The sequence below is a fragment of the Sylvia atricapilla genome, chromosome 4, assembly GCF_009819655.1.
Source record: "Sylvia atricapilla isolate bSylAtr1 chromosome 4, bSylAtr1.pri, whole genome shotgun sequence".
In the NCBI taxonomy this organism is placed as follows: Eukaryota; Metazoa; Chordata; class Aves; order Passeriformes; family Sylviidae; genus Sylvia; species Sylvia atricapilla.
Window position 1 is genome coordinate 72,432,719 of NC_089143.1, and position 22,942 is coordinate 72,455,660.

General features: G+C 39.3%; 1 protein-coding gene across 4 annotated transcripts in view; it reads right to left on the minus strand.

Annotated features, from left to right (window-relative positions):
• The window catches only part of PDE5A (phosphodiesterase 5A), a 45,555-nt gene that overhangs the window by 1,043 nt on the left and 21,570 nt on the right, over window positions 1-22,942 (minus strand). For 3 of the 4 annotated variants that reach the window (XM_066318410.1, XM_066318413.1, XM_066318412.1), the window contains exons 6-20: window positions 22,227-22,364; window positions 21,698-21,765; window positions 19,474-19,582; window positions 17,741-17,825; window positions 14,767-14,942; window positions 13,306-13,365; window positions 9,917-10,063; window positions 8,328-8,453; window positions 6,990-7,084; window positions 3,709-3,796; window positions 2,528-2,628; window positions 2,355-2,432; window positions 1,941-2,004; window positions 1,645-1,719; window positions 1,098-1,181 (exon numbers count right to left, since the gene is read on the minus strand). In XM_066318410.1, coding sequence (XP_066174507.1) covers window positions 1,098-1,181; window positions 1,645-1,719; window positions 1,941-2,004; window positions 2,355-2,432; window positions 2,528-2,628; window positions 3,709-3,796; window positions 6,990-7,084; window positions 8,328-8,453; window positions 9,917-10,063; window positions 13,306-13,365; window positions 14,767-14,942; window positions 17,741-17,825; window positions 19,474-19,582; window positions 21,698-21,765; window positions 22,227-22,364 — 1,494 coding nt within the window. The remainder of the gene's footprint in view (window positions 1-1,097; window positions 1,182-1,644; window positions 1,720-1,940; window positions 2,005-2,354; window positions 2,433-2,527; window positions 2,629-3,708; window positions 3,797-6,989; window positions 7,085-8,327; window positions 8,454-9,916; window positions 10,064-13,305; window positions 13,366-14,766; window positions 14,943-17,740; window positions 17,826-19,473; window positions 19,583-21,697; window positions 21,766-22,226; window positions 22,365-22,942) is intronic. The other variant, XM_066318411.1, reaches the window with a different exon arrangement.

Genomic DNA, 22,942 nt, shown 5'->3' on the forward strand with positions numbered 1-22,942 from the left:
TTTCATCAATGGAAAGTTAAAGCACTCCCCTAACAGGAAGAAGTACAGATGTTCAGGCTCTAGAACTGTGGGCATTCAAGCCTGCTCAGGTGTTCTGTTCAAGTGTCTTCTCTTTGTCTCTTTGTCCAATCTGTACCTTTGCAGAGACACTCACTCTTCTTTCAGTGGCCTACCTCCTACTGGAGACAGTTTTCTGAGGCTTCAAAGCCAAGGCTGCCTTATTTTCCTGACAGTTTCTACAGCACAGAAACACTTGATTTTCAGGGACAGCAGCTAGTAGCTCCTATTCTCTATCCCTGTTTCCTTTGAACTGGTGAATGTACATTCTTTTTAGAAAATTGTGTCAGAAGGAAAAACTCAAATAATTACCCTGTCCCTCTCAGTGGAAGGTTCTTAAGAATTCAGTTATCTCTCCTGTCTTTATCTTACCTTGGTTTCTGTAAAATGCTTGCTACAGTTCAAATAAACAGACTTTCACTCTAATGTTGTACTGGTTTAAAAGAACCCCAGAAATCATTATGTTGTGTTTCACACTATATTTGACCCAGCAGTCTCTCATACAGTTTGTGACCAGGACAAAGAGGCATTTCAGTGATTTATGTCATGCAGTGCTTTGATGTGTGATGAAAGAGAAGGAAAAGAAAGGGATGGCAAATGTTAAAATGTGGTCAATTTCTTATACATAGGAGATTGTCACCTTTTGTATGACAAATTCTGAATTCTTTAAAACTTTAAAACATTTTCAACACACTACCTGGAACTATTCTTTCCCTAGATGTCAAAGCATTAGTTTTGTGACTTTCCTTGGTAATCCAGAATATAAACCAGGGACATAACACCAATTGCACAGAGCACAGCATTTTAACTAGGTTTAAAAAAAATCGTGACAAAATACATTAATCAGACAAATATGCAACTAATTATAAATATTAAAATAATAATTTCTTCAACAGAATAATAAACCACATGTAATATAAAATAAAAATATTTTCTAAGGGGCCAGTTTTTAATTTGATTTTTATTCTCATTGTAAATCTGTGTCTACCAGCGAGCAGTTCTGGTTTCAGATATTTGCTGTTCTTCCTTAGGCACCATACCTCATACAGCTGCAAACAAACAGCATCTATGAATCCAACTTGCATGCTGGGAATTTTGTTTTTCTTCTCTCTGTTCATTAGATCCTGCAGATAATAAGTAAACAAGCTCTGTGTTTAAATGCATTAAATAAAAAACCCAACCAAAGCCAAAGAGAGAGTTTTGGAATTAAAAAGCAACACCTTCAACAGCCCAGCAAGCTCAGCACAGCGGGGTATCCTTACAGATGAAGGGAATCAGACTGCATGACTTCCCTCAGGAGGCTGGCTTTGGGTTGACAGAGCCCAAATCACCAGGCAAACAACTGCAAATAGGGACCAATTTCGGAATGTATTTCCTAGCCAATTTAGTAACACGGGCTTAAAGGAAGCAATACTGTCTGTTGTGGTTCAGAGATAATGCCACACTGTCGGTGCTCTGGGAGCACAGAACAGAACTGAGACCCAGGAAGGAAGACGGGGAAGGAGCTGTCCTGTATTGTGGTCAGTGGGAGAAATCTGAAGTGCCCTTTCCAAAAGACATTTTGCAGGAGGTGATTCTGCCACTTACCGTGGGTTCTATGTTGAGTTCCTTGCGCTCTTTATCTCCTTGATCAAAGAACTCAGTAGCCACAAGCTCAGCAATCTGTAAGAGATTTCACTCACTGAGAGCTCTAAAAGTTTGCTTGCTACCAACAAACAAGAGTGGCTCCTATATCTCCTTAGCATATTTTTTATTGCCCCCCACACACACATTGTGAGACTCCAGCTCTGCATTCCACCACTGCCTGTGCAATGAGGACTGGGTGGAGGAAATAAACTTTAATGCAGTTTGCATTTAGGAAATCTTAAAAATTAAACACATACTCGTTGCTGAACTGGCCATGGCTTGGTTATGGCTGATAAGTCACAAGCAGTCATCAGCATTGCTCTGCAGAACAAACAGAAAGAAAGGGATAAATTACTCTATGTGAGATCTATGTAGCCACCAAGCCCAGTGACCAGTAAAATAGAATACAGAATTTCAAGGAACATCAAAGTCAGAAAAACAAGTGAAATTAAAAAAAAGTTATAAATGTAACTCCCCATCCAATTTAACAAAGTTTCTTATACAGGCTGCACACTGGCCCAGGGAGTTCAGTGACCTACATGACAATGTCAGCTTGTACAGCCCAGAGCACAAAGAGCTGCTGGGTTTAATGAAGTTCACAGCAACACGGGGTGGGAAATCGGGTACCCAGTAATATTAACTGACTTCTTGATTATTCTGCTTTTACTTACAAAAATAGCTCCTTTTGTGAGGGATCTTCCCAATTAAACTGCTTCTTCCTTAGAAGTTCAAAAAATTCTCCTCTCCTCCTTTAAAAGAAGTGAAAACAAAAGATGGTGACAGGATGGTGATGTGATGCTAATACCCAGCAGTGATTATCCAGAGAAAATTTCCTCTGACTTACTTGATGTATAGTGCCAAGTCTGTGGCGAGAATGGCTTGTTTTATCATTTTCAGTGTAGCCTTGTATTCTTCAATTGAAAGGCTGCTGAGAATCTGATTTCCCTTTAGGAAAAAAGCCAGAAACAGTGCTTTCAGTAAAATGGGGAACAGCACACCTGTTTGCTGAAGTGTCTCTAAGTTACCAAATCATTACGAGTAGCTTGCTGATATCTGAAGTCATTCTTTTACCTTCCTTCCTTCCTCTTGCAGATTCCCCAGTTTAAAAATAAAAATTCCAGTCTTCTTGAGTAATGGCAGAAAGCTACACAGCAGCAACATCATCACTATTACAAAATGAAACTGCAAGCAGAGCAGCATCAAAGCCTTCAATTCCATTCTATTCATTCAAATCGAATTTGTTACTGGCTGTATCACAGCTTCCCTTTCCTCTTCCTTCCCTTCCCTGAGGCAGAGGAATTATAACAGATTCCTATACCTCCCCATACACCTCTAGTAAATGAAAATATTTTCCTTTTATGAAGCAGCATAAATAACAACTTATTAAATAGAAATATGAGCTCAGCAGCCCCCTGTTAAACCAAAGCACTGGTGAAATGGAACTTGCCTCCATTGTTTTTCCATATTTGACTATCTGAATAGGAAAGGATCACTACAATAGCAGAAATATGGCAACCTGTGGTACAAAAGGAGCAGTCCTTTGAAAGGACTGTGAATGCTAAATAACTGGTCTTGAGGATTAGTTAATAACATCAAACAAGAAGAATGTATTTTTATTTGCATATTTACTAAACTTAGGTTTGGTTTCACTTTGGAATGTCAACATGTTTGGTTTGGTCGCATCAGGACTGCTTTGTGCATGTGCAGGCTTTTTGAAAGAGAGGAAGGACTGGGGTTTGTTTGGTGGCTCATCAGAGGTTATGAAAATGGCAGCAAAGCTTTTGTTTCCTTTGGTCCAAGGAAGCAGGTACTCAGAAGGATGTTAGCAAGGCCTCCCTTATCAGGCAGCACTTGGAAGGCTTTGGTGGCACTCAGCAACAGAACTGTGATTTCCATATTGCTGCAGTTGCTTTCTTTACCCAAAAAGGAATACAGAGCACTTAAGAACATATAAGGGTGGGATTCTATCCAGAAGCTAAACATAGAAATAGTTTCCTTCAGCATACACAGGAATGTGGCACTCACTGGACTATTCAGGATCATAAGGCATTGATCAAAATGATGATGCTCCATGATTGAGTGGCAATACAGCTGAGCCAGTGGATGTTCACTTCTGAGGAGGAAAAACATGGGGGAATCAAATTAGACAATCATATTAGTGATCCAGAAATAACTTCCCTTTTAACATCCTTTGTAGAAATACAGATAAAAAGATAATGCTGTTCTTTTGTCAGAGCACTGACAGCTATGGTTTTCTGCCTTCTCTGCCTGTAGAGACCAGCAGCACACAAGGAGTGAGAATGTAATACAGGGTTTCAAAAGGAGTGAAAGTTCCTGTGTAGAAAGCAAAGGTACCACAAGTAGTTCATTCACCAGCACAGTTTAGGAGACAGTTTTGGTTTCTGGAACGTGTTTCTTAACACTCACCCGGTGTATTTAGTCAGCTGAGCTTGTAAGTAATAATGCAAACCTCATGGGAAACCCACTGATACCAGTGGAGAGATTCCTGCTGACCTCAGTGCAATATGGTGCTGGGCCCAAAATGTTGATCAAGGAATTTCCTAGTGTTAGTAACTGTACTGGTGTTTCATCACCACCATTGTCATGGCCAAATTACTGCCACATTGTTACCTACCCTTTGCCCAGGGTAAAATCCAAAAGGGAAACTGCCTAGAGGCCAACAGTGACGCTGATTGTACTACAGACAGTGGAAAAGAGCAGGAGACCAACTGTATAGGTACACTATTGTATCGTAAAATACCTGAATGCAAAACTTTCAAGTATCTTCGTCTAGAAAACAGAATTTGCTTTTTGAGTAGCTTTAGTCAAAGTACAGAAACTCCTCCTTCTCTTGAGGATTTCCAATTTCTCCCTGTTCCTTGTGGAATAATACAGTTCTTGGTTTTTGCTGCTCTGTCTTAATTTTCAATCCCTGGTCCCACATTGCTCACATCATCTCTTGAACTAAATCTGGATTCTTTTGGAAGTCTGTTTTGCTGATGATCCTGGACCTATTACTCTAATTATAATCTGACCCACAAATGTCAGATTTGTCATGTCAGTATAATCATGTCAGTAGCTCTTTTTTAGCATATAATGCCATGAGATTTTCTGTATGGTTGCAGACCATTCACAAGACTTACTGGCTGTAGGATTGGCTCCCTGTGTGAGTGAGTGCACAGAGGCTCAAATAAAAGTCATAAGGGGAGACTCTGGGGATTTAGGAAGCACAAAAATGTGGAGAGAAAGATGGAAAGACAAACAAAAACACAGAAAGGGAGATTAAAGGATGCAAGCCCCCGAGGAATAATGGGCTGGCTGCCCAGCACCTCCTCTGAGACCACCACAAAAGGGGCGTAGAGCAAATGTACTCGTGTGTTTCTGTAAAGAAACCAACCACGGGATGGTGCCAACACATGCTGGGTGCAATTCCCATTGAATTAAGTGGGATGCGTAGTGTGTCTCCCAGAGTACATCCTGACTGGAGAGAGTACTACGTGAGAAATCTCTTAGGTTATCTTCCCAAGTACTGCTCCAACTAGAGCTTGCTTAGTATTCACAGACCCTGGCTGGGGCTGGAAATAAATTCAGGTCCAACTTCTGTCAAACCCCCAGTCCAGGCCAAAGGGCTTTCCGAGCACAGGGGCTTGGTTCTGTGCATCCTACTTTGCATGGGGGACTGGAGCAAAAAGAAAATAACTCCCACTGCATAACTACCAAAAGGCCTTCAAGCAGTTCCCCTTCTGTAACTTCTACTGCCAGGACCATTTCAAATTTTGAAACCCTGCTGCTTAAGAAAAGAATCATAAACTGAATATCCACTCTCTCTGCTTCAAAGGAAAAAACAAAAGGGCTCTGTTCCTAGAAATAAAAACTGCTGTATTTAGGTTTAAAAAAAGAAATTCGTGGAACTTTCTATTGAGAAAGAAATTATTAAGCTATAGCCATCTCAGCTTTACAGCATGTATAAATGTTACTTTTTGCTGTCTATGACACTTTCCCAGGACATTTTTGAGAGGAGATGACGCATCTCCAGATGTCTTCCAGGAAATTTATTTTTAAATAAATAAAGCAAAAAATAGCTAACTAGTTCCAATCGTTGTGAGGCTACAGTTACTGCTGGAATCCTCTCTTACCAAGCTAGAAAAAGTTCACTCTTCTAATGTTGTGGAGGGTTTTTTTGTTTGTTTTTTTTTTCTTTACATGTCAGTCAGTGTTACTCCAAACATATAAATCTGAAATGCAGGAGTCCTGCTTCAGCTTACTTATTTTTCTTCCTTTCAGTAAGAAAGGAAGTGCCTTAAACAAGCTTTTCCTCCCCTACTATCTTACTTAACACACAGTGAGAACAGCAAACCACTTCTTCACAGGTCACTTCAAAGCCATTCTCCAGCTCTGCCAGAAGAAGATACAAGCACACATTTCTGGGTATCTTTTGCCCAGCTCTGGCCAGACCAGGACACACTGCCATATCACAGGAATCACATTAAGCCATGCTTTAAATGAACTGAAGACTCGTATGTTGTTATTTGAAGTGATACCAAATTCACTGGATTGGGCAGATTTGAAACTACTAATAAATTCTAAAAAACCCAGTTAAAAATTAGAATATGGGGAAAATTTTAGACTTGGTCAGATATTTCATTTTGGTAACTTCAAAATATTTTGTTTAGTAAATTTTTTTTCAATGTTTTCAATCTATTTTGCCTTTTTGTATTGTAAAGGCCTTTTTTTAATTCCAGACTGGATCATAGTTGAAGAGTACAGATAGCCCACATTTTTAAACGTGCTTTTAACCATGTAACTTATTCTAAAGAACTTAGAATTCTGGAAAAACATGGCTACACTAAGAGTTAAACAATCTGTGTTCAGAACAGTGGGGAGACAGCTCTGTATCAGAGAGCTGCAGATCTCAGTGCTGGGCTGGCCCAGACAAGAAGGGAACAGCTGAGTTGGACAGGGAGTAGTGATCTGAAAAGCTGCACATTTCCTACACGCTGTCCCTTGGAAGCTGCAGCCTGTCACTTTATGGGAAGTGGGGGAGGAGACTTTGGGAATGGGAGCAGGAAAACGTTGTTCCTGCACAAAAAAGGCTTCACTTAATGCTGCCATCGCAGTCAGAACTGAGGCTGTGCATCGTTGGACTCGCCAATGGTTCTGCCTGTTCTTGCACTTTCTGCTCTGTGAAAACCTGCTCCTTTGCACAGCCCCACATCATCAAAGCAGTCAGGTTGTACTTAATTTAGCTGTGTGTCTTTGTTGGTTCACTCATGTATTTTTATTTAACTTCTCTCAGACCTACTTACCTTTGTATGTAAGAGTTGTTCACTCCCCTGTGATCCAGATCATGGCTCAGAGTTGCTATCAGCAAAGCCAGCATTTCTAAGTCAGTCAGTTTGCTCTGTAGGCAAAGAGTAAAGCCAGAAGTGAGTTGGGGTTTTATTTATACATGTTTTACGTCTGCTTTCTGAATAATGAGACCTGTTCTTAGTACAGGCAAAAGACAACTCAGTTTGGAAATGACTGATTTTATGTTTGTGCTGGAAAGATGCATCTCCCAACGCTTGCCTTTCCCCTCAAACTAGAAAAAAATTAAGTTATGTTCAATGCTGTTCAGACTCCAGAATCTAGGACATGAGAATCATCAGGGAGCAAATCCAGTGTAGTTAAGAATAAACAATTTATGGAAATTGCAGTGGAGACTGTCAGGATTCCAAAAATAGCCGGCAAACTATCAGGCCCATCAGAGATTGCTTGACTGCACACAGAGCAAAACTACCACGGCCATTCCAACAGGGAAGATGGATGTCCTTGCCTTGGTCTCTTTTAGCACCTGTTGTCATTTTCATTAGTGAGATGAAGTCTGTAGAGGAAAGAAATGACTCTTTCTCATTGGTACTGGGGTTTGGCCTACAAAACGCCTCTCAGCAGTGCTTACTGTAAAGCAGTATAAACTGACTAGTAACAACTGCCTGTAGTCCAACTGAACAAACACATTCCTTCACAATGAACAGAAACATTGTTTCCTACAAGGATATAAAACCAAAATCTAGAAACATGGAAACATGTCTTGGAAGAATCTAGAATCAGTATCTTACTTAATTAGAGGATCATCTAGCTCTAATGAGAATTATTAGGCTGTTTTTTAAATTGTTAGATGTCTTTTTAAGTAAGAGGCTGAAAATTTGTTCAAAAGCATCAGAACGAACATTTAAATATTTATTTCTATGTTTCTGTGGTCTATTGTTTATCTAAAGCTGTACTCAGCTCTGCATTTGAACTTAAATTCCTGCTGAAAATTTTAAGGAAACATCCTGAAAATGGGTCAGCCTTCTCTTCTCCACTCTTTTGACTTGCTTGTAGCATAAGCATTAACTTTAAAAAAGGACATCCCTACATACATGCCTTATTTGAGATATTCCCATTGGGAACATCCTGATGACCACTTCCAGAGGATTGAACTGAAATGGGGAACAAAAAGCCACGGCAGCAAGTTTCAGTTTCACAAACCAAGCCCTCATGGCCAGACGTCTTCAGCAGAAGATTCCACTGGCAACACCATGGAATGATCAACATCTTACTGACATGACAGTCAGAGCTGCATCATGAGAGAATTTGTCTCAATAGAGGAACTGGAAATCTACCTGAATTTTCCCCGATTTCAGAGCAGCAAACATGCACTGTGCTGTGTTGAAGGCGTGTCTCCAATTGTGATAAGCAACGTTCTTCCGGTAATTTTTCTTCACACTTAGAATCCATCTGCAGAGAACCTTTAAGAAACAGTGTCACATGGATGTGTTTTCGTAAGAACCGATTTCTGATACATTCAAACTTTCTTAATCTCACTTGGAAACTCCCCTACTGAAAAAAAATGCATTTAACCCAATATTAAGTTCAAATATAACACACTTGTAACTGTGAACATAAATAAGAACAGGATTTCACCCACTAATACAGCTCCTAATGGAGTGTGTAATACTTGTGGGTTTGCTAATGGCTAAATGTTAGTGTCAGAAGCACTGCTGTTAATTCACAAACTGAGGTATATTGAGATACCTGGGAGAAAAAGATCCTTGTTTATAATGACATGTTCGAAAGAGAAAGTTTATTTAGTTATTGAATCCTCTTAAGGACTGTTTTGAAAATGAACAGGCAGCTTTTCCCTCACACCAGCTTGTCAAAACCCCAGCAAAATTGGACTTTGGGAAGCAAATAAATATGATAGAAAGATTACTACATTGCAGGGCAGTTTCTTTTTTTACGCAGGAGGAAAGCACGTCGTGGATGTTTTACTCAACAGTATTAGAAATCGTGGGTTACACTTTTATATATGTGTGCATATACATAAATATATATATACACACACACAGACTTTTTTCCTCCTTTTTTTTGTAAGGAAGTGACAGGTATGAAGGTCAGGTAGTAATTTGATGTTGGGACATAACTCCTTAAGGTTGTTGACCTTACTACAGAGGTCAAGCTAAGTACTAGGATATTCAAGAGATCATATTAGGTAAGGCAGCACTTTTGGCCCTTGAACACTACTAATCTAAATTGGTCTATAAACTGTTCATCTAGAAAGTAAAGACATGTTTTCTTTAACTAATGTGTTTGCCTATGAAGCCCTACCAATTAATCTTGCATTTTGATATAAATATTGATGGTTTTGTTAAAAAGGTTATAAAGCAAAAACAAGGTGTTTAAAAATGAAGATTTGTGTGCACTGAGGGGAAGAGGCTGAAGAGATTTTCTCCTTTACCTGTCCTGATCACACCTCTGACAAATATATTGGTAAAAACCTTCAGAGGAATTTCCACAGCCCATCTAGTTTATCATCTGCTTCAGTCTTTACTATCTCCATAACCATGAAGTTCCCCCTAATTTCTAATCTATTCTTTTGTATGGAAAGACTAAGATAATTGCTCCCTCATATGGAAATAATGAACAACATTACTGTCCTCTTTGTAAGAGTTTTTCACCTCCTGAGAAGTTGCTATCTTCTCCCTCCTCAGTATTCTGTTTTCTAGTCCATTAATCATAGGCTGTAAAATTGCTAATCCTTCAGTAAAACCAAACTGAGGACAGACTTCAATTCTTCATATACCTTCCTAGTTTGCTAATCACTCTTTATACAGACATCAAATTCTGTTGACTGGGGGACCATTTCACTACTCTGAATTCCTAATAATTAGGCTGTCTCTTTCTGAGGGGCAGCATTTGGCAGCAACCATACCTCGTGTTTCATTTGGAAATTTTGCACCAGGTTGAGGTCTGTGAACATTCGAATTGTGCACAGTGTTGTTTCAAAGTCTGACAGCTCAAAGTCACTGAAGTAGAAGTCAGTCAGGTTGAGAGTTTGTGCAGATGGCACTACAGCAGCCTGGAGAAGAATGAGAGAACACAGTTGAGCACTAGGGCAGAAACAATCTTCCTTTTTCAGCAGACTCATCAAAAAAGAGACACTAAATTTTACCTTCATGTGATACTGAAAACTGATGATTGCTTCTCATTTACTTTGCCATGCCTCTCTTGTTTAACATTACCTTATTACCTCAGATGTTAGAAGCACTTTTCCATAGATCAAGAGAATAAGGACAGAATTACCTGGTCAGTCTGGTTATCTAAATCACCCGAGGCAAATTGTAACCAAAAGGATTGATGAAATTGGGAGAATGAGAAAATAAGGCAGTGGAGTTATATGTTTGTTTTTATGGATGTGCAGACAGCAAAATCTGTAACTGTTGGCATTTTTCTAAAAACGTTGAGAAAAGAGATGTCAGTAAAACAGATCTGCTAACAGAACCCACATTCAGCACGGCGGCAATGAGAACATGTCCACAGGCAGAGCTTTCTCAGGGCTAGAAAAATGAAAAATTAGAGTTCATCTGTGATCAGTAATCTTTAAAACCTGTGGTCAGTGGTCTTGGTGCAGTTTGCATACCACCATACACCTTCAGTGTAAATTTGAAATTATGGCACACAATACACCCCCCATCCTAAATGTTTTTAAATCTGAGTTTTTAATTGTCAGTAATATCTCCATGTATCTCACCTCTTTTTTAGTTATAAAATACAGATTATTTCTGTCAGTTGCCCTTTAAAATACTGGTGTTGAGGTTATGCTAAGTCTTACATTAACTCTCATACTAACAAAATAAATGCTAATTCTTATAGTATAGAACAAAACTGAGTGTAATTTTCTGGATTAGAATAAAAGGAGGGGTTCTCAGTGCTGCTACTTTAGAGCTGTTTCACCCCAGTATGAGTGTGGTCCAAAGAAAGTCAGGTAAATCTGAAATAGTGAAGGAAATAAACCTCTGTGTTTATCTCCCTCTTTGTAAATCTAGGGGAAGACGTTTTTCCAGTGTGGGCAGCTGTGTCCCAGAAGGCTGAGGAACTGAAAAGGAAGCATTTGTCATAATCTACAATATTAGTAGATGTAACATGGAAATCCATAGAATTATGGCTACCAGCCTCTGTTCTGTATCAGTTTGCTATCTTCTGTAGTGTGTCAGAATCAGGAGGTCATGGAAGATTATGAGAAAGAATATTGACAGTGGGGAAAAACACACCATTCTCACGCATTTCTTGTGCCAGTAATTCTCTGTGCCTGTTGGGGTTCATGTGGGATTTCATCTGTGAGCACACGAAAGGCCTGCATGTTCAGTGGTAAATAATGCAACTGGCCAGAGCACACGAAAGGCCTGCATGTTCAGTGGTAAATAATGCAACTGGTCAGAGCACACGAAAGGCCTGCATGTTCAGTGGTAAATAATGCAACTGGTCAGAGCACACGAAAGGCCTGCATGTTCAGTGGTAAATAATGCAACTGGTCAGCAAGGCTACTGCCGTCATTTGGAAAAACTGCAACTGCAGCCTGGGATTTCACAAGGAAAGGACACAGAAGGAGCTCAAAAGAACACCTCACGTCTCACTTCATTCATAATTTATCTTTCCCTTCCTTGATCTCCTGCCTTTTACAGCCACGACAGTAGGTTTCATTTCAGCTGAAACATAAAAACCCTGCACTCTATAGCAGTTTATAGCACTGTTTAACCAGATTAGCCATTTCCTTTTTCACTTACTGAAGCTACTACCGCCTTTTGCCTCTTGTTTTACAACACCAAAGTTCATCAGCTATTAAAATTTCAATTTATTGAGCTTTGGTTTCTGTAAATACATTGGTAACAAAAGAAAGCTATGGAAATTGGGGGAGCACTGTATGGCAAGTATAAAGAGTTTTGCTTTGGATGATAAAACACAGGTTGCAGACAGTATTCAGGCTCAAAGGAGGTGACTGATGCAATAGGACAGTTCTGTACTATTTAGAAATGATGATTAAAGTAAAAAATTTGACTGCAGCCTATACCATAAGGTTGAAAATTAATAGAATAGAATAATGCCAGTTGGAAGAGCCCTACAATCATCTTCTAGCCCAACTGCCTGATAAATATCTATTTTCAGATTATTTAGAAGCAAAAGGCATATCAAAAAAAAAAAATTCAAACTGTTTTGGCCGTCTTTATACGACATTACAAGTGCAAAAAATAAAACCTAAAATAAAAACGCTATGAGTGCAAATAAAAAGGCCTGTGCTTGTGCTCTGGTATCACCTTGGAGAGCAGTGGCTGACACAGGCCAGTGCCAGGAGGCTGTGGACAGTTAAAGCCATGCAGCTGGACAGTGGCCCAGTTCTGGGGCTGCTTCACTGAGCACTAACGGTGGAACCACGAGGATTCCATCTCAAGCCCTGAAGAGAAACCTTAGCAGAGGAGTTGCACTCTGGTCTTGTAGTGCCTCTTGATTGATGAGCAGCAGTGTGGTAGGACTGAGGGTCAAAAACCTGTGTGACACCACCCTAGAAATATCCTTAGTCTCACACCTTGCTGTGTCACTTGGCCAGACAGTCCCATGCTACCCAGCTCATGGTCTGCTATGTCTTCCTTCCTCTCCATCCCTCCTGTTTTTGTGCAGCAGGGTGATGCTATTTCCCTGGAATAGCTGCTGAAGGCTTGGAGAAACTAAACACACACTGTGCTTTGAAATGCACTTGAAACCCCAGCTGTAGTTATTCCTTAGGCAGTGGCTTCTAAACACAGAATTAAACATGAGCAGAACAGGACACTGCACAGAAAAGCAACCATAACATTACTTTTTTTTTAAATCATTGCACTAAAAATTCGATACAGTATTCCTCTGTAAGGCCATAACGCTGCACCCACACTTGGGATATTTGAAAGGTACCAAAGCTGTAAGATATACAGCATTCAGACTTAGCTGCGGAATGGAGAGTTCTCAACATTTTGCTGTTGGAATATTTAATCATTGTGAGTTTGATACTGACATTTCACCAGCAATGACTGTCTCAAACTCTTGAGAAAAATCAGTCAGCACAGATCTGGTTCTCTCAGTGCTCTGGCCAGCTTTTATCTCCCACTGCAGGCATTGTAATATTTCCCTTTTATGGGATTCAGCTCAGGAACCCACCAGTATAAGCTTCAGTGTCATTTTTTTCTGGAACATGTGCTTCTGCCCCTTTAGGAATCACATCTGTGCACAGGATTGCTCTTGGTTGTTCTATTAAAGCAATATTTCTAAAGTAATAGTAAAAAATTCAATTACCACTGTTACCTGCAGCTCCCTCGTTTCCTCCTCAGCAGCAGAAGCGTGGTAAGAGAGAACCTACAGGAAGAAAAAACCAGCCCTTAGTACAAACAGAGGAGCAATGTGATAACAAGCTACTTTTCCTAGAGCAGATTTTTTTCAGCCTTCCACTCCATTTGCTGATGAAATCTTCTGTCCAGGCAGGGCCTGAACCAGTTTTAGGGGAGCTCTCTGAATGCATATGGGGACATGTCTGCATCTTTTATAAATCTCCCACAGCACAGAATCTTCTTGAGATAATTAGGCCAAGAAAACATAAAGAGCTTCTATAAAAGAGCAAAGAACTCTGATTTTCTCTTTGGAAAGTTTTCATGGCCTACATTCAAAGACAAATAATACACGAAACAGCTCTTATTTTGAGCCTGACATTATTGCCATAGTAATTCCTTTGAGAGTTTATTCATGAAAGAATAACATGAAAACACGAAGGGAAGTTTTACCCTAACTGAAACTTGGCACAAAAGTCTGAAAGACAATACATTAATTTTAAATTAAAAAAATAAGCTCAGATTTTTAACTATAGAGAACATATGACGTGAAAATGTTACAGAGTTTTATGTTTTTGTAAAGAATCCATTTTATACGTTAACCTATAATCTGGCTGGAACTTCCTATATTATCTATAAAGAGTTATAGTAGGAGACAGAATTGCTAATTTGCCACATAAGCAAATGATTTTGACGATTGTTTTACCAGCTTTTTATTTAACATGACCTAATACAGGTTTATTTGAGAAATGTAATGTTCCTTTTAGAGGCCACAGGGCACATAATCCCATTTTAGGAGCTCTGCAAACACTCTGTTTACATAGGGAGTATTAGGAGATCCAAAGTCTACACATTTTTCACTTTCGGCTTCAAGTTATCACACCCCCAATAATTCAGCTTCTCAGACTAAAGCTGTGAAGCTCAACAGGAACCAGTTCAAAGGCTGGGACCAGATGATGTTCATCTTGGTGTGGTTTAGTGGAGTCTGAGGAAATTGCCAAGAACCTACAGCAATGCTGCTGTTCCTCCTCACACTTGTCTGTCTGAAGGACTGAGCCCAAATCATCACAAAACCCCTCAGACAAGAAGCAGCAGCCCCTTAATCTGCCAAAGCACTTCCCTCTTCCTACGGCACAGAACGCCCCCACTGCTGCCAGCGTGCGGCGTCAGGGGGAGGGAGAGATGCCTCCAGCTCCCCACTAAATCTCAGCAGTGAAGTTAGGACACAATACCAAACTAAAGAGTCTGCTGGCACAGTCAGAAACAGGCAGAAAATTCCTGAGCAGCTCAACAGCCCGAATGCTGCTCTCCCGAGGGATAATCTCTGTTCAGCATCCCTGCGAGCAGCTGCACTTACTGCAGAACAGAGAGGGTCTGGGCAACATTAGGAGCTGTTTGGGGCTAATTAAAGACCACTTAGATTTGGGCTCACCTCTAATGTCACCATCTGTTTGGCCATGGCTCTTTCTACAGCCTCATACATCTGTGTGTTCTGGATCCCTAGGCCACAAAAGATAACAAATGCTTCCAGGAACTCCTCATCGTTTCTGTTGAAAGCCTTGATTTTTCCTGAGTTTTCTTCCATCTTATTCACAAGCTGGCAAACACCTATTTCAGGACACAGAAATGAAAGGAAGTAATACAGAGAACACATCACCATCAGGAATTAGGTTCAGGACAGATTAGTCTACAGTATAAACCACCAACATACAGAAGTGACACGTAAGAATGCTGTAGGATTTTCCTTTTTTTTCCCCAAGGGTGATTTCAATGTATAGTAAAATAAATGTTAAAATATTACATATACGTAGTAAATTCAAAAGTATTTATTAGAATTTATAAACCAGAAATGTAGGGCTTTGGAGACTTGATTATCCCGCGAAATTCTAGGGCCATTTTCATCCTAACTTTTATTATTAATAGTATTCTAGATTGATTTAATCCCTAAAGACAATTTGTCCTTTGGAGGCTAATTAAATTTTTGCAACCATGCCAAAAGAACATTTATGAAAGTCAGAACAGTGGTACACAGAGTTTTCGCTTCCTTATTTGAGCCAGTACGAGGATTTTTTTCAAGTAAATGAACTAAACAGGGAATACCCAAGTTGAGGTTCAAAGCTGGAGTACACTCGCCCGTTTTTTTGAGGATGTGGTTGAATTACAGCCTTTTCCAAACACTAACTGAACTCCTTGAGAAGCAACTGGCTGAATTCAGCTTGTTAGGTTCTAACTTGCTGATAGCTACATTTGTTAACTTTCTGTTCAGAATTTCTGGGCTTTTGTGTCATTGAAGAAGTCTGACAGGTAACTTCTACCACACCTTGCTGCAGGTTAAATCTCTGACACCACTGTGAGCAGGGGGCAATTCAGAAATGCACCTCCCCTTAGTTTTACCTGCTAGAAACCAGAATGTTGATTAAGGCAGCTGAATTAGAGGGATATGTTGTCTTTGGCCAAAACTGCTTTGGGGGTAAGTATTGTCTTAAGGGATTTTTTTCCAAATGTTTTCTCACTCCCATGAGCATAAAAGCTGCATTTTCCTGGTCAAGTGCCAAGATACCCCAGCTGGAATTTAAAAGTTCTGAAAAAAAAATTACCACGTGTGCATCTTCCCTATTACAGCAGATAAAAAAACTGAGTTAAAGAATGCAGCACACACATACAAACTGTGGTTTTAGAAGAATGTTGGCCTCACAAGTTTTAATGTCTGGTGACAATGCAACATTGGACTGTGTCCAAATTATATTCTGGTTGGGGAACTTAGTATCAGAGTTTGCACTAAAGAGATCAAGACCATTAAAGCTGTAGCTGTCAGGTGGGAATGGCCAGGATTGAGGTATCTGAATACTGCAAACAGGATCCTGAACCTTTATGGAATGAGATGGAAAGGGATGGATCACTGAATTACAGTAAAAAAAAAATCCCATCAAAAGGGATTAATTCAAATAAGGAACAAGATTAACTTTCTCTGAGCAAAAGGAAGCTGACTTACAAAACTCTTTAGGAAAATCCCACGAAACTGTCTTTCAGATTTCTGTTTAATACAGTTTATGACATTATAATTATTTCCATAACAACTGCGATGTAATGAACACAAGATTAAGACCCAACAGTGAATATGTCACAAAAGTAAATGAATTCTTAAAAGACACAGTATTTGCACATAAATGTCTCTTAAAAAATAGAGAACTGCAGTAAGTATACTTTGTATTACCTCGAGACACTTAAACATCTTTCCAAAATTTGCCCAAAGCACTGAGAGGTCCAATTATTACAAAGAAAGAAACTCCAATATTTTTAACTGGGACAGAGTTATAAAATCACAGCAAGTGATCACAGCAAATTCTGTAAAGCATTTACCACATGCCTGAGAAATGCACAAGTCAGGAGAATAAAGTTCTTTTCATCTTCCTTGCTAGTAAGATTTGCTTGGGCTTGATGTGGACAGTTTTTCCCACCCCCATCCTGCTTCCCAAATTCTGGTTTGAGGTATCCTAATCTTAAAAATAATTTTAAAAAGAAACCAGACTTGCAACAGTAGTGGTACATGCTATGTAGTATTGTAAAGGAAATTCTGGGTACTGTCTCAAAGACAACTTCTTGACCTTGCCCTATTAAATAATTGAACATGAGGCAGCTGTGAAACCAGAAAATACTTCAAAGAACATTTCCCAGTGAGAATGACTCAGATTTGAAAAGCTCACCTAAATGGGTGGCCTGACCAAAACTTTCAGTTTGAACTTCAATAGAAAACCTCAACAGAATAAAAAAGCAGATGCAACTGTTTTATCAATAGCTCACAGCATGGTGAAATATCTCTAATTAAAACTCTATAGTTCAGTCTTCATCTTGGTCTTCTAGGGTTTGTTGGAATATTTAAATAAAGTAATAAAAGAACTCGTGGAATAAGCTAACAGCAAATGAAATTTCAGAGAACTCCGTTAGATAAAGATGAGGTTTCTCTTTCTGCCTCAGATGTTAAAAAAATGAATATGTCTCCACAAAAAAGGGGCATCATATTTACTATGTAAATTGGGCCATGCAGTTTTGCCATCATTCTCAAAGAAAATCAAAAGGCATTCTTGGAACTCTCCATATTTACATGCCACATTTTTAAAAGCTGATGAAATTGGATTTATGCTCCTATCTAAGAAACAGTATATTTTATTTTCTGTTTGCTCATGGGACTTAGTGATGCCAGGAACAAAGGCTGACATTCATTCTCTACTCTTTGGCAGCTTATTAGGTGAGCAATTTATATTTAAGCTTGCAGAAGACTTATTATTTGAAAACATGATAATTAAGAATTCTCTCCTGGCTTGAGATTGCATGTTGCTGTGATTTTACTGTGGAGCACATAAATTGATCTATGAAATGTACAACATTATTTTTATAAAGATACCTACCTATCACTTTATTCTTTTTCCCATTTTTTATTGGTGTACACAGCAAACTCTTTATGTTCCAACTTACATTTTCTGCATTGTCATTCTGTTAAACAAACAGAAAAATACAGTTACAGTTTTAAAGGCTGTTGTTCAGGTGGCTGAAGTGAAAAAGCTGTGGGGCTGGGTTCCACACGTACTCTTGGCTTACATCTTCCCTCAAAAAGCAACCACGTGATGAGTGAGTTTGCACACAGAAAAATGCAGGAAGACTACTAGAGCTGGGTCAGCATTCTGCACTCCTCGCAGCACTGTGCAGCATGTCCCGTGCTCCAGCAGAAGGAGATGAATGTATTTGGGGAGTGCAAGGGTAGAACAAAGAGACCATGTCTCCTTGGCAAACCCCTGGGGAGAAAAGGCCACAGCTCTGCTCTGACTGCTCCAGGAATATTCTACATTTGGGCTGATCTCTAATTGGGTGTGACACCAAAAGTGATGGGCACACACTAGGATTTCTGATCAAAGGTTATCTCTATTTTACATTGTTGCTTTGTGCTCTGGTGCTGTGCACGGACTGTAGAGAGTATCTTGGCAGGATTTTCATGAGGTAAGTGTGCTGTTGAATGTCCTCCAAAGAAAGAGGCAAGCCAAGGTTTCTAGGGCACTGGCAACACCTGGGATTTCCCTCATGTCAGGGTGCATCAGCTTTCAAAACACTTATCTTACAGCCCTGCCTTGCCCTGCTCCTGCAGTAGTAAAAGTGCAGTCTCTGTGTTACTGAAAAACGTTATTCAGATTCCTTCTAAAAGGACTAGTGCTTTCTTTTTATGGGTTTCTTTTACATACATAGGCTGAATTCCATAGAAAAAAAATCTAAATAACTCTAATCCTACTGAACAGCCTGTTTCCAACAAACAGTTGTCTGGATGATTCTCAAGGTATTAATTTTATTTTTAAATTTAAATTCTTTTCAAAATCATCACATCTTTATTAATTTATACATTATATCCACTGGATTCTGTCTGTACTTCCAGTCCTGCAATTAAGACAGGGTTAGTCTGAGAACTCAATCTGTCACAGAAACTTCACAACATCCAAGAAATCTTGCACAGGAAAAGGAAGGGAAACAACCCAGCTCCCCACCATGAGCCTGCCCCTTCTTTCCACTTACTGGAACAACCACACTGAGGACTGTCTTTTCTGATTATTTTCTTGTGTATCTCAGAGCAAATTTTGGTAATAAGCCATCTGCTGACCACAGAAGCTCCTCCCTCTCTCACTGCCCTCTCACCAACAGGCTTAAACATCTGTAAGAGCAGACATCTCTCTACTTTCTGCATTGGCCATATGGGAAAATACATAATTAAAAGCTTGCTTTTTGCTGATGACGACCATGAAGGAAATGTGACTGGAACCAAGTCACTCTCCAGTATCCCTGTGCTCAGGCATCACCAGCTCACACTTGAGGAAGTGTCAGGCAAAAGCTCCCAAAGAAAGGTGAAGCTGATCCATCCCCACTGCAGCAAAGAACTTGCATCAATAACATTAATCTTTGCCAGAACAAGAAAGAAAAGGATAAAAGGGAAGGAACTTCTGCGAGCCTCCCAACACTTGTTGTGTGTTTGCACCATTTTCGTTGGGGCCAGACTAACAGAAGTAATAAGGGGAAAGAAAAAAAAAAAAAAAAGGTTTAAAAGTTAAACAGAAAAACATTTTCCGTTTCTGAATTTCAAACCTAAGCTTATTTTACTTACTGTCCATGGAAATCTTCTGTCTTTGCAGACATCTGGGATGTTGAGTGGCTCCATCGTGTTCTTGACATACTGAGCATACATGTAATTGATTTTGTTTGTGTCATAGTCCCTGGAGGAGACAAGGTTATTGTTATGTGCTTTGCATAACAGTGAGTCATTTCATTATGCCAGGCAGGTAATATGAATATCTTTCCCATATGAGAGGAGGATATATAGATACAACCAAGAGATACATAATGGAGTTGAATTCAAATCCTGTATCCTAATCCAGCTGTCATCACAGAACTGCAGCATGGATCGATGCATGCTTCCCTCCATTTCTTTAAAGTTCAGCAACATTAACGCTGAACACCAAGCTGAAGAAACAAACAATTCCCCACAGTTTACACAGATGAAGGATAAAGAATGAACAGCTGGGTTTATATAGAAATAAACAGAAGTATTGGAAAACAGACTGCATTCAGAAATCTGGTAGTCCTGAAAAACCAATACTGGATGAAATTCACATATTAGTTCTAAAGATTGCAGCAGGTATCACTTGTGAATTTTCTGTTTTAAGTTCATTTCAAATTTGTTCTAGAAGTAAAGAGACAATCAGTCACATGGAGGTTCTGTTACTGAAATAGAACTGTCTATTCCAAATCAGGACATAAGGTATCTTTACAGAATCAATCATCTCCACTTATTTAGCCACAACTTATTTAAAGCATTTTAATTCTCTTAGACTCTTTGCCCGTCTTGGAGGAGGACATATGTCCTACTTATAAACCTATTCCCATCAAGCTCCTGTAGTTTCCCTCCAACATTTGACTTCACTTTCATTATCCTTCTACTGTAAGGATGTTCCAGGGCTGGAGGTGAGGAATTATTCTTTTATTATTTCACATATACAAGGCAGTGCCCCACAATTCCGGAAAACAATTCTGATTTGGGGCTTGATTCAGTGTCCTTGATTGCATAACAAGCCTGAAATTTTATATTATGTAAAGTAATACTCTTCCCATCTAATCTATGTCATTACATTTCCGCTCTTGCCTGAAATTGTGCCCTTCAAGCATAGCAGAAGTTGTAAGTGCAGTGGTTGACTCACAGTGCACTCCTTGGCATAGGGTTGTGCTGCCTCATGAACAAGAGTCTGTAGAGGCAAATAAGCCTCCAAGACTGCTCTTCCCTACCAGGTATGAGAAATAAGTTCCTGGTGGCCCATGCAAGCAATAAATAACATTTTGAGTCCATTACCTAGTCACCATAAAAGGGATGATGAGGAAGAAGGGTCCATTCTTACAGAATGGAAGAAGACTAAAGAGGAATTTTCTTCTTCCCCTGTGATCTTGCCAGGCTGTTGTACCTCTGTGCTTTCTGGGTGAACACTCTCTAAAAATGTAACACAGCTCAACAGCTTTTAACTACTCAGTTTGGACATAATTTTCTAATATATGGAATTAAATTTAAAATAATAAATATTTACTGCAAAACAACATCAAAGGAGCTCAGAAAATCTGTTTCCTCCCTGCACAAAATATCTGTAGGAGAGCATTTTATATACAACTGTGTGTCTTTCTGACAGTATTTGAAACAACTGTTTTTGATATCAGAGACAGTAATTTTCAAACTTCACTACAGAGGTTCAGGCTAACTTTGGAAATTAATTTATCTGGGAATTTTAATTCAGCTCTTTATCTCTTTCTTTTCAGCCCAGTTGAACTCCTTAGTGAGTGAGAAAGATGAGTGAGAGTTAGAACTTTAGGACTCTAGTTTTGATTTAGTCAGACATGTTCTTTGAGTCATCTTCCTTATCTAGGAGATGAGGATAACGATCAAAATAATTGATCAAAAGCATTATTTTGATCTATTATTATTATCTAGCATATTATCTACTAATTTGCATATCTCTCATCTACAACATAGTCATCCACATAGATTTCTTTGAAATCCACTTTAGGGCAGCTTCTCTGTGCATTTCCATTGCTCAGCCCTGAAATACAAATATGTTCTCAGACTGGCAATGTGAAGAGATCGAGTCATTCTCCTGCTTTCCTCAGCAGGACTGTTTTAAGGCAAGAGAGTTGGTCTATGCCCACTTCAGGGAGAAGCTGCTCCATAAAGACAGCAGTAATACATGGGATCCAGTAGAACTAAGTCTGTGATTGTGAAAAGAATATTAAAAGCATTGTTTCTTCAGCATTCTCCTAGGATGAACAAAAGTCAGAATTAATTGGTTTACCTCTTCAGATTCTCAGCTGAATCCTCTAATTCATCAGATTCCATGTGAAAGACACTAGAAAACGTATCCTGGAATATCAAGAGGATGTTTGAATTCACAGGTGTATTCGTTGTCATTATTTAGAACAGTATTACTCATTAAAACCTTGTTCCAGTTATTAAGATTATTTCATACTAAAGGCAAATGTAAAATTATTTTGCTTCATTCCACATCTGTCATCAAGCACACTGGATCCTACCATAAAAGTATCTTTTGATACAACTTTAAATATCACTGAAGTGTCTTGAATCTCTCCTCATGACCCAAAGAAGAAATGCTGGTATTTACAAGCCATGCCAAATTTATATTTCAGCACAGAAATTCTTTAATTACACAAAGGCCAAAACCTCTCATGTCAACACCCAACCTGAGCAGATGCTGTGAAAGAAAAGAGAGAATAAAAGGACAACAGAACATGAGAATGGAGGGAAGCCCATCCCACTCCCGGGGAATAAACACCTCCACCTTCAGACAAAATAAACATACTCACGGGACAATCTTCATCCACTATGAAGATGGTACATCTCTGCACCTGCATGAAGGATATTATAGTGGCTGCTATCTTCTTCAGGATGACTTCCAAAGACTGCTGCTCTTCAAAAATCAAGCTGGCAAGGTCAAGAAGCACCTGAAGAAAAGGTCATTCGTGCGGGTTTGACTAATTGTATTTACCCAATAATTCTCTTTACTGATGTCTGAGTCTTCTCCTCTCCCCTGAATCAGGGAAGCCAGTGTTTATGTCTGTGACCAGAAGCAAGTTTTGGCTCTCACAGACTGCAAGGTAACAGTCAGTATTAGCCAGTTTGACACTTTTTATGGAAGAATTAAATAGCACAATAAGCTGTCTGACGTTTTCAGAGAGAGAAGCAGAATAGATATAGGCATTAATAGGTCCAATGAAACCTGTGAGATCCAGACAACACAGTTACTTGTCCTTAGGAAGCCTCTTTTCCTATGGCTCATGTGTGCATTCTCAAACCAGTGATATTTATATTTTTTAAGACTTCTGAACGTAGTTATTCCTGGTTGTAATTCTAACAGATCCTAATTAACTCCTTTGGTGAAAACATCATTTAGATACTGTCTGCTGTATTGCAAAGCTGCTGTTGAAGGACTTATCTGCTCAGATATGCTCATCTATTTTTTTTCTCACAAGGAACATGAAGGCAAATTAATAAACCATCCAAATCTGTACCAATTTACAAA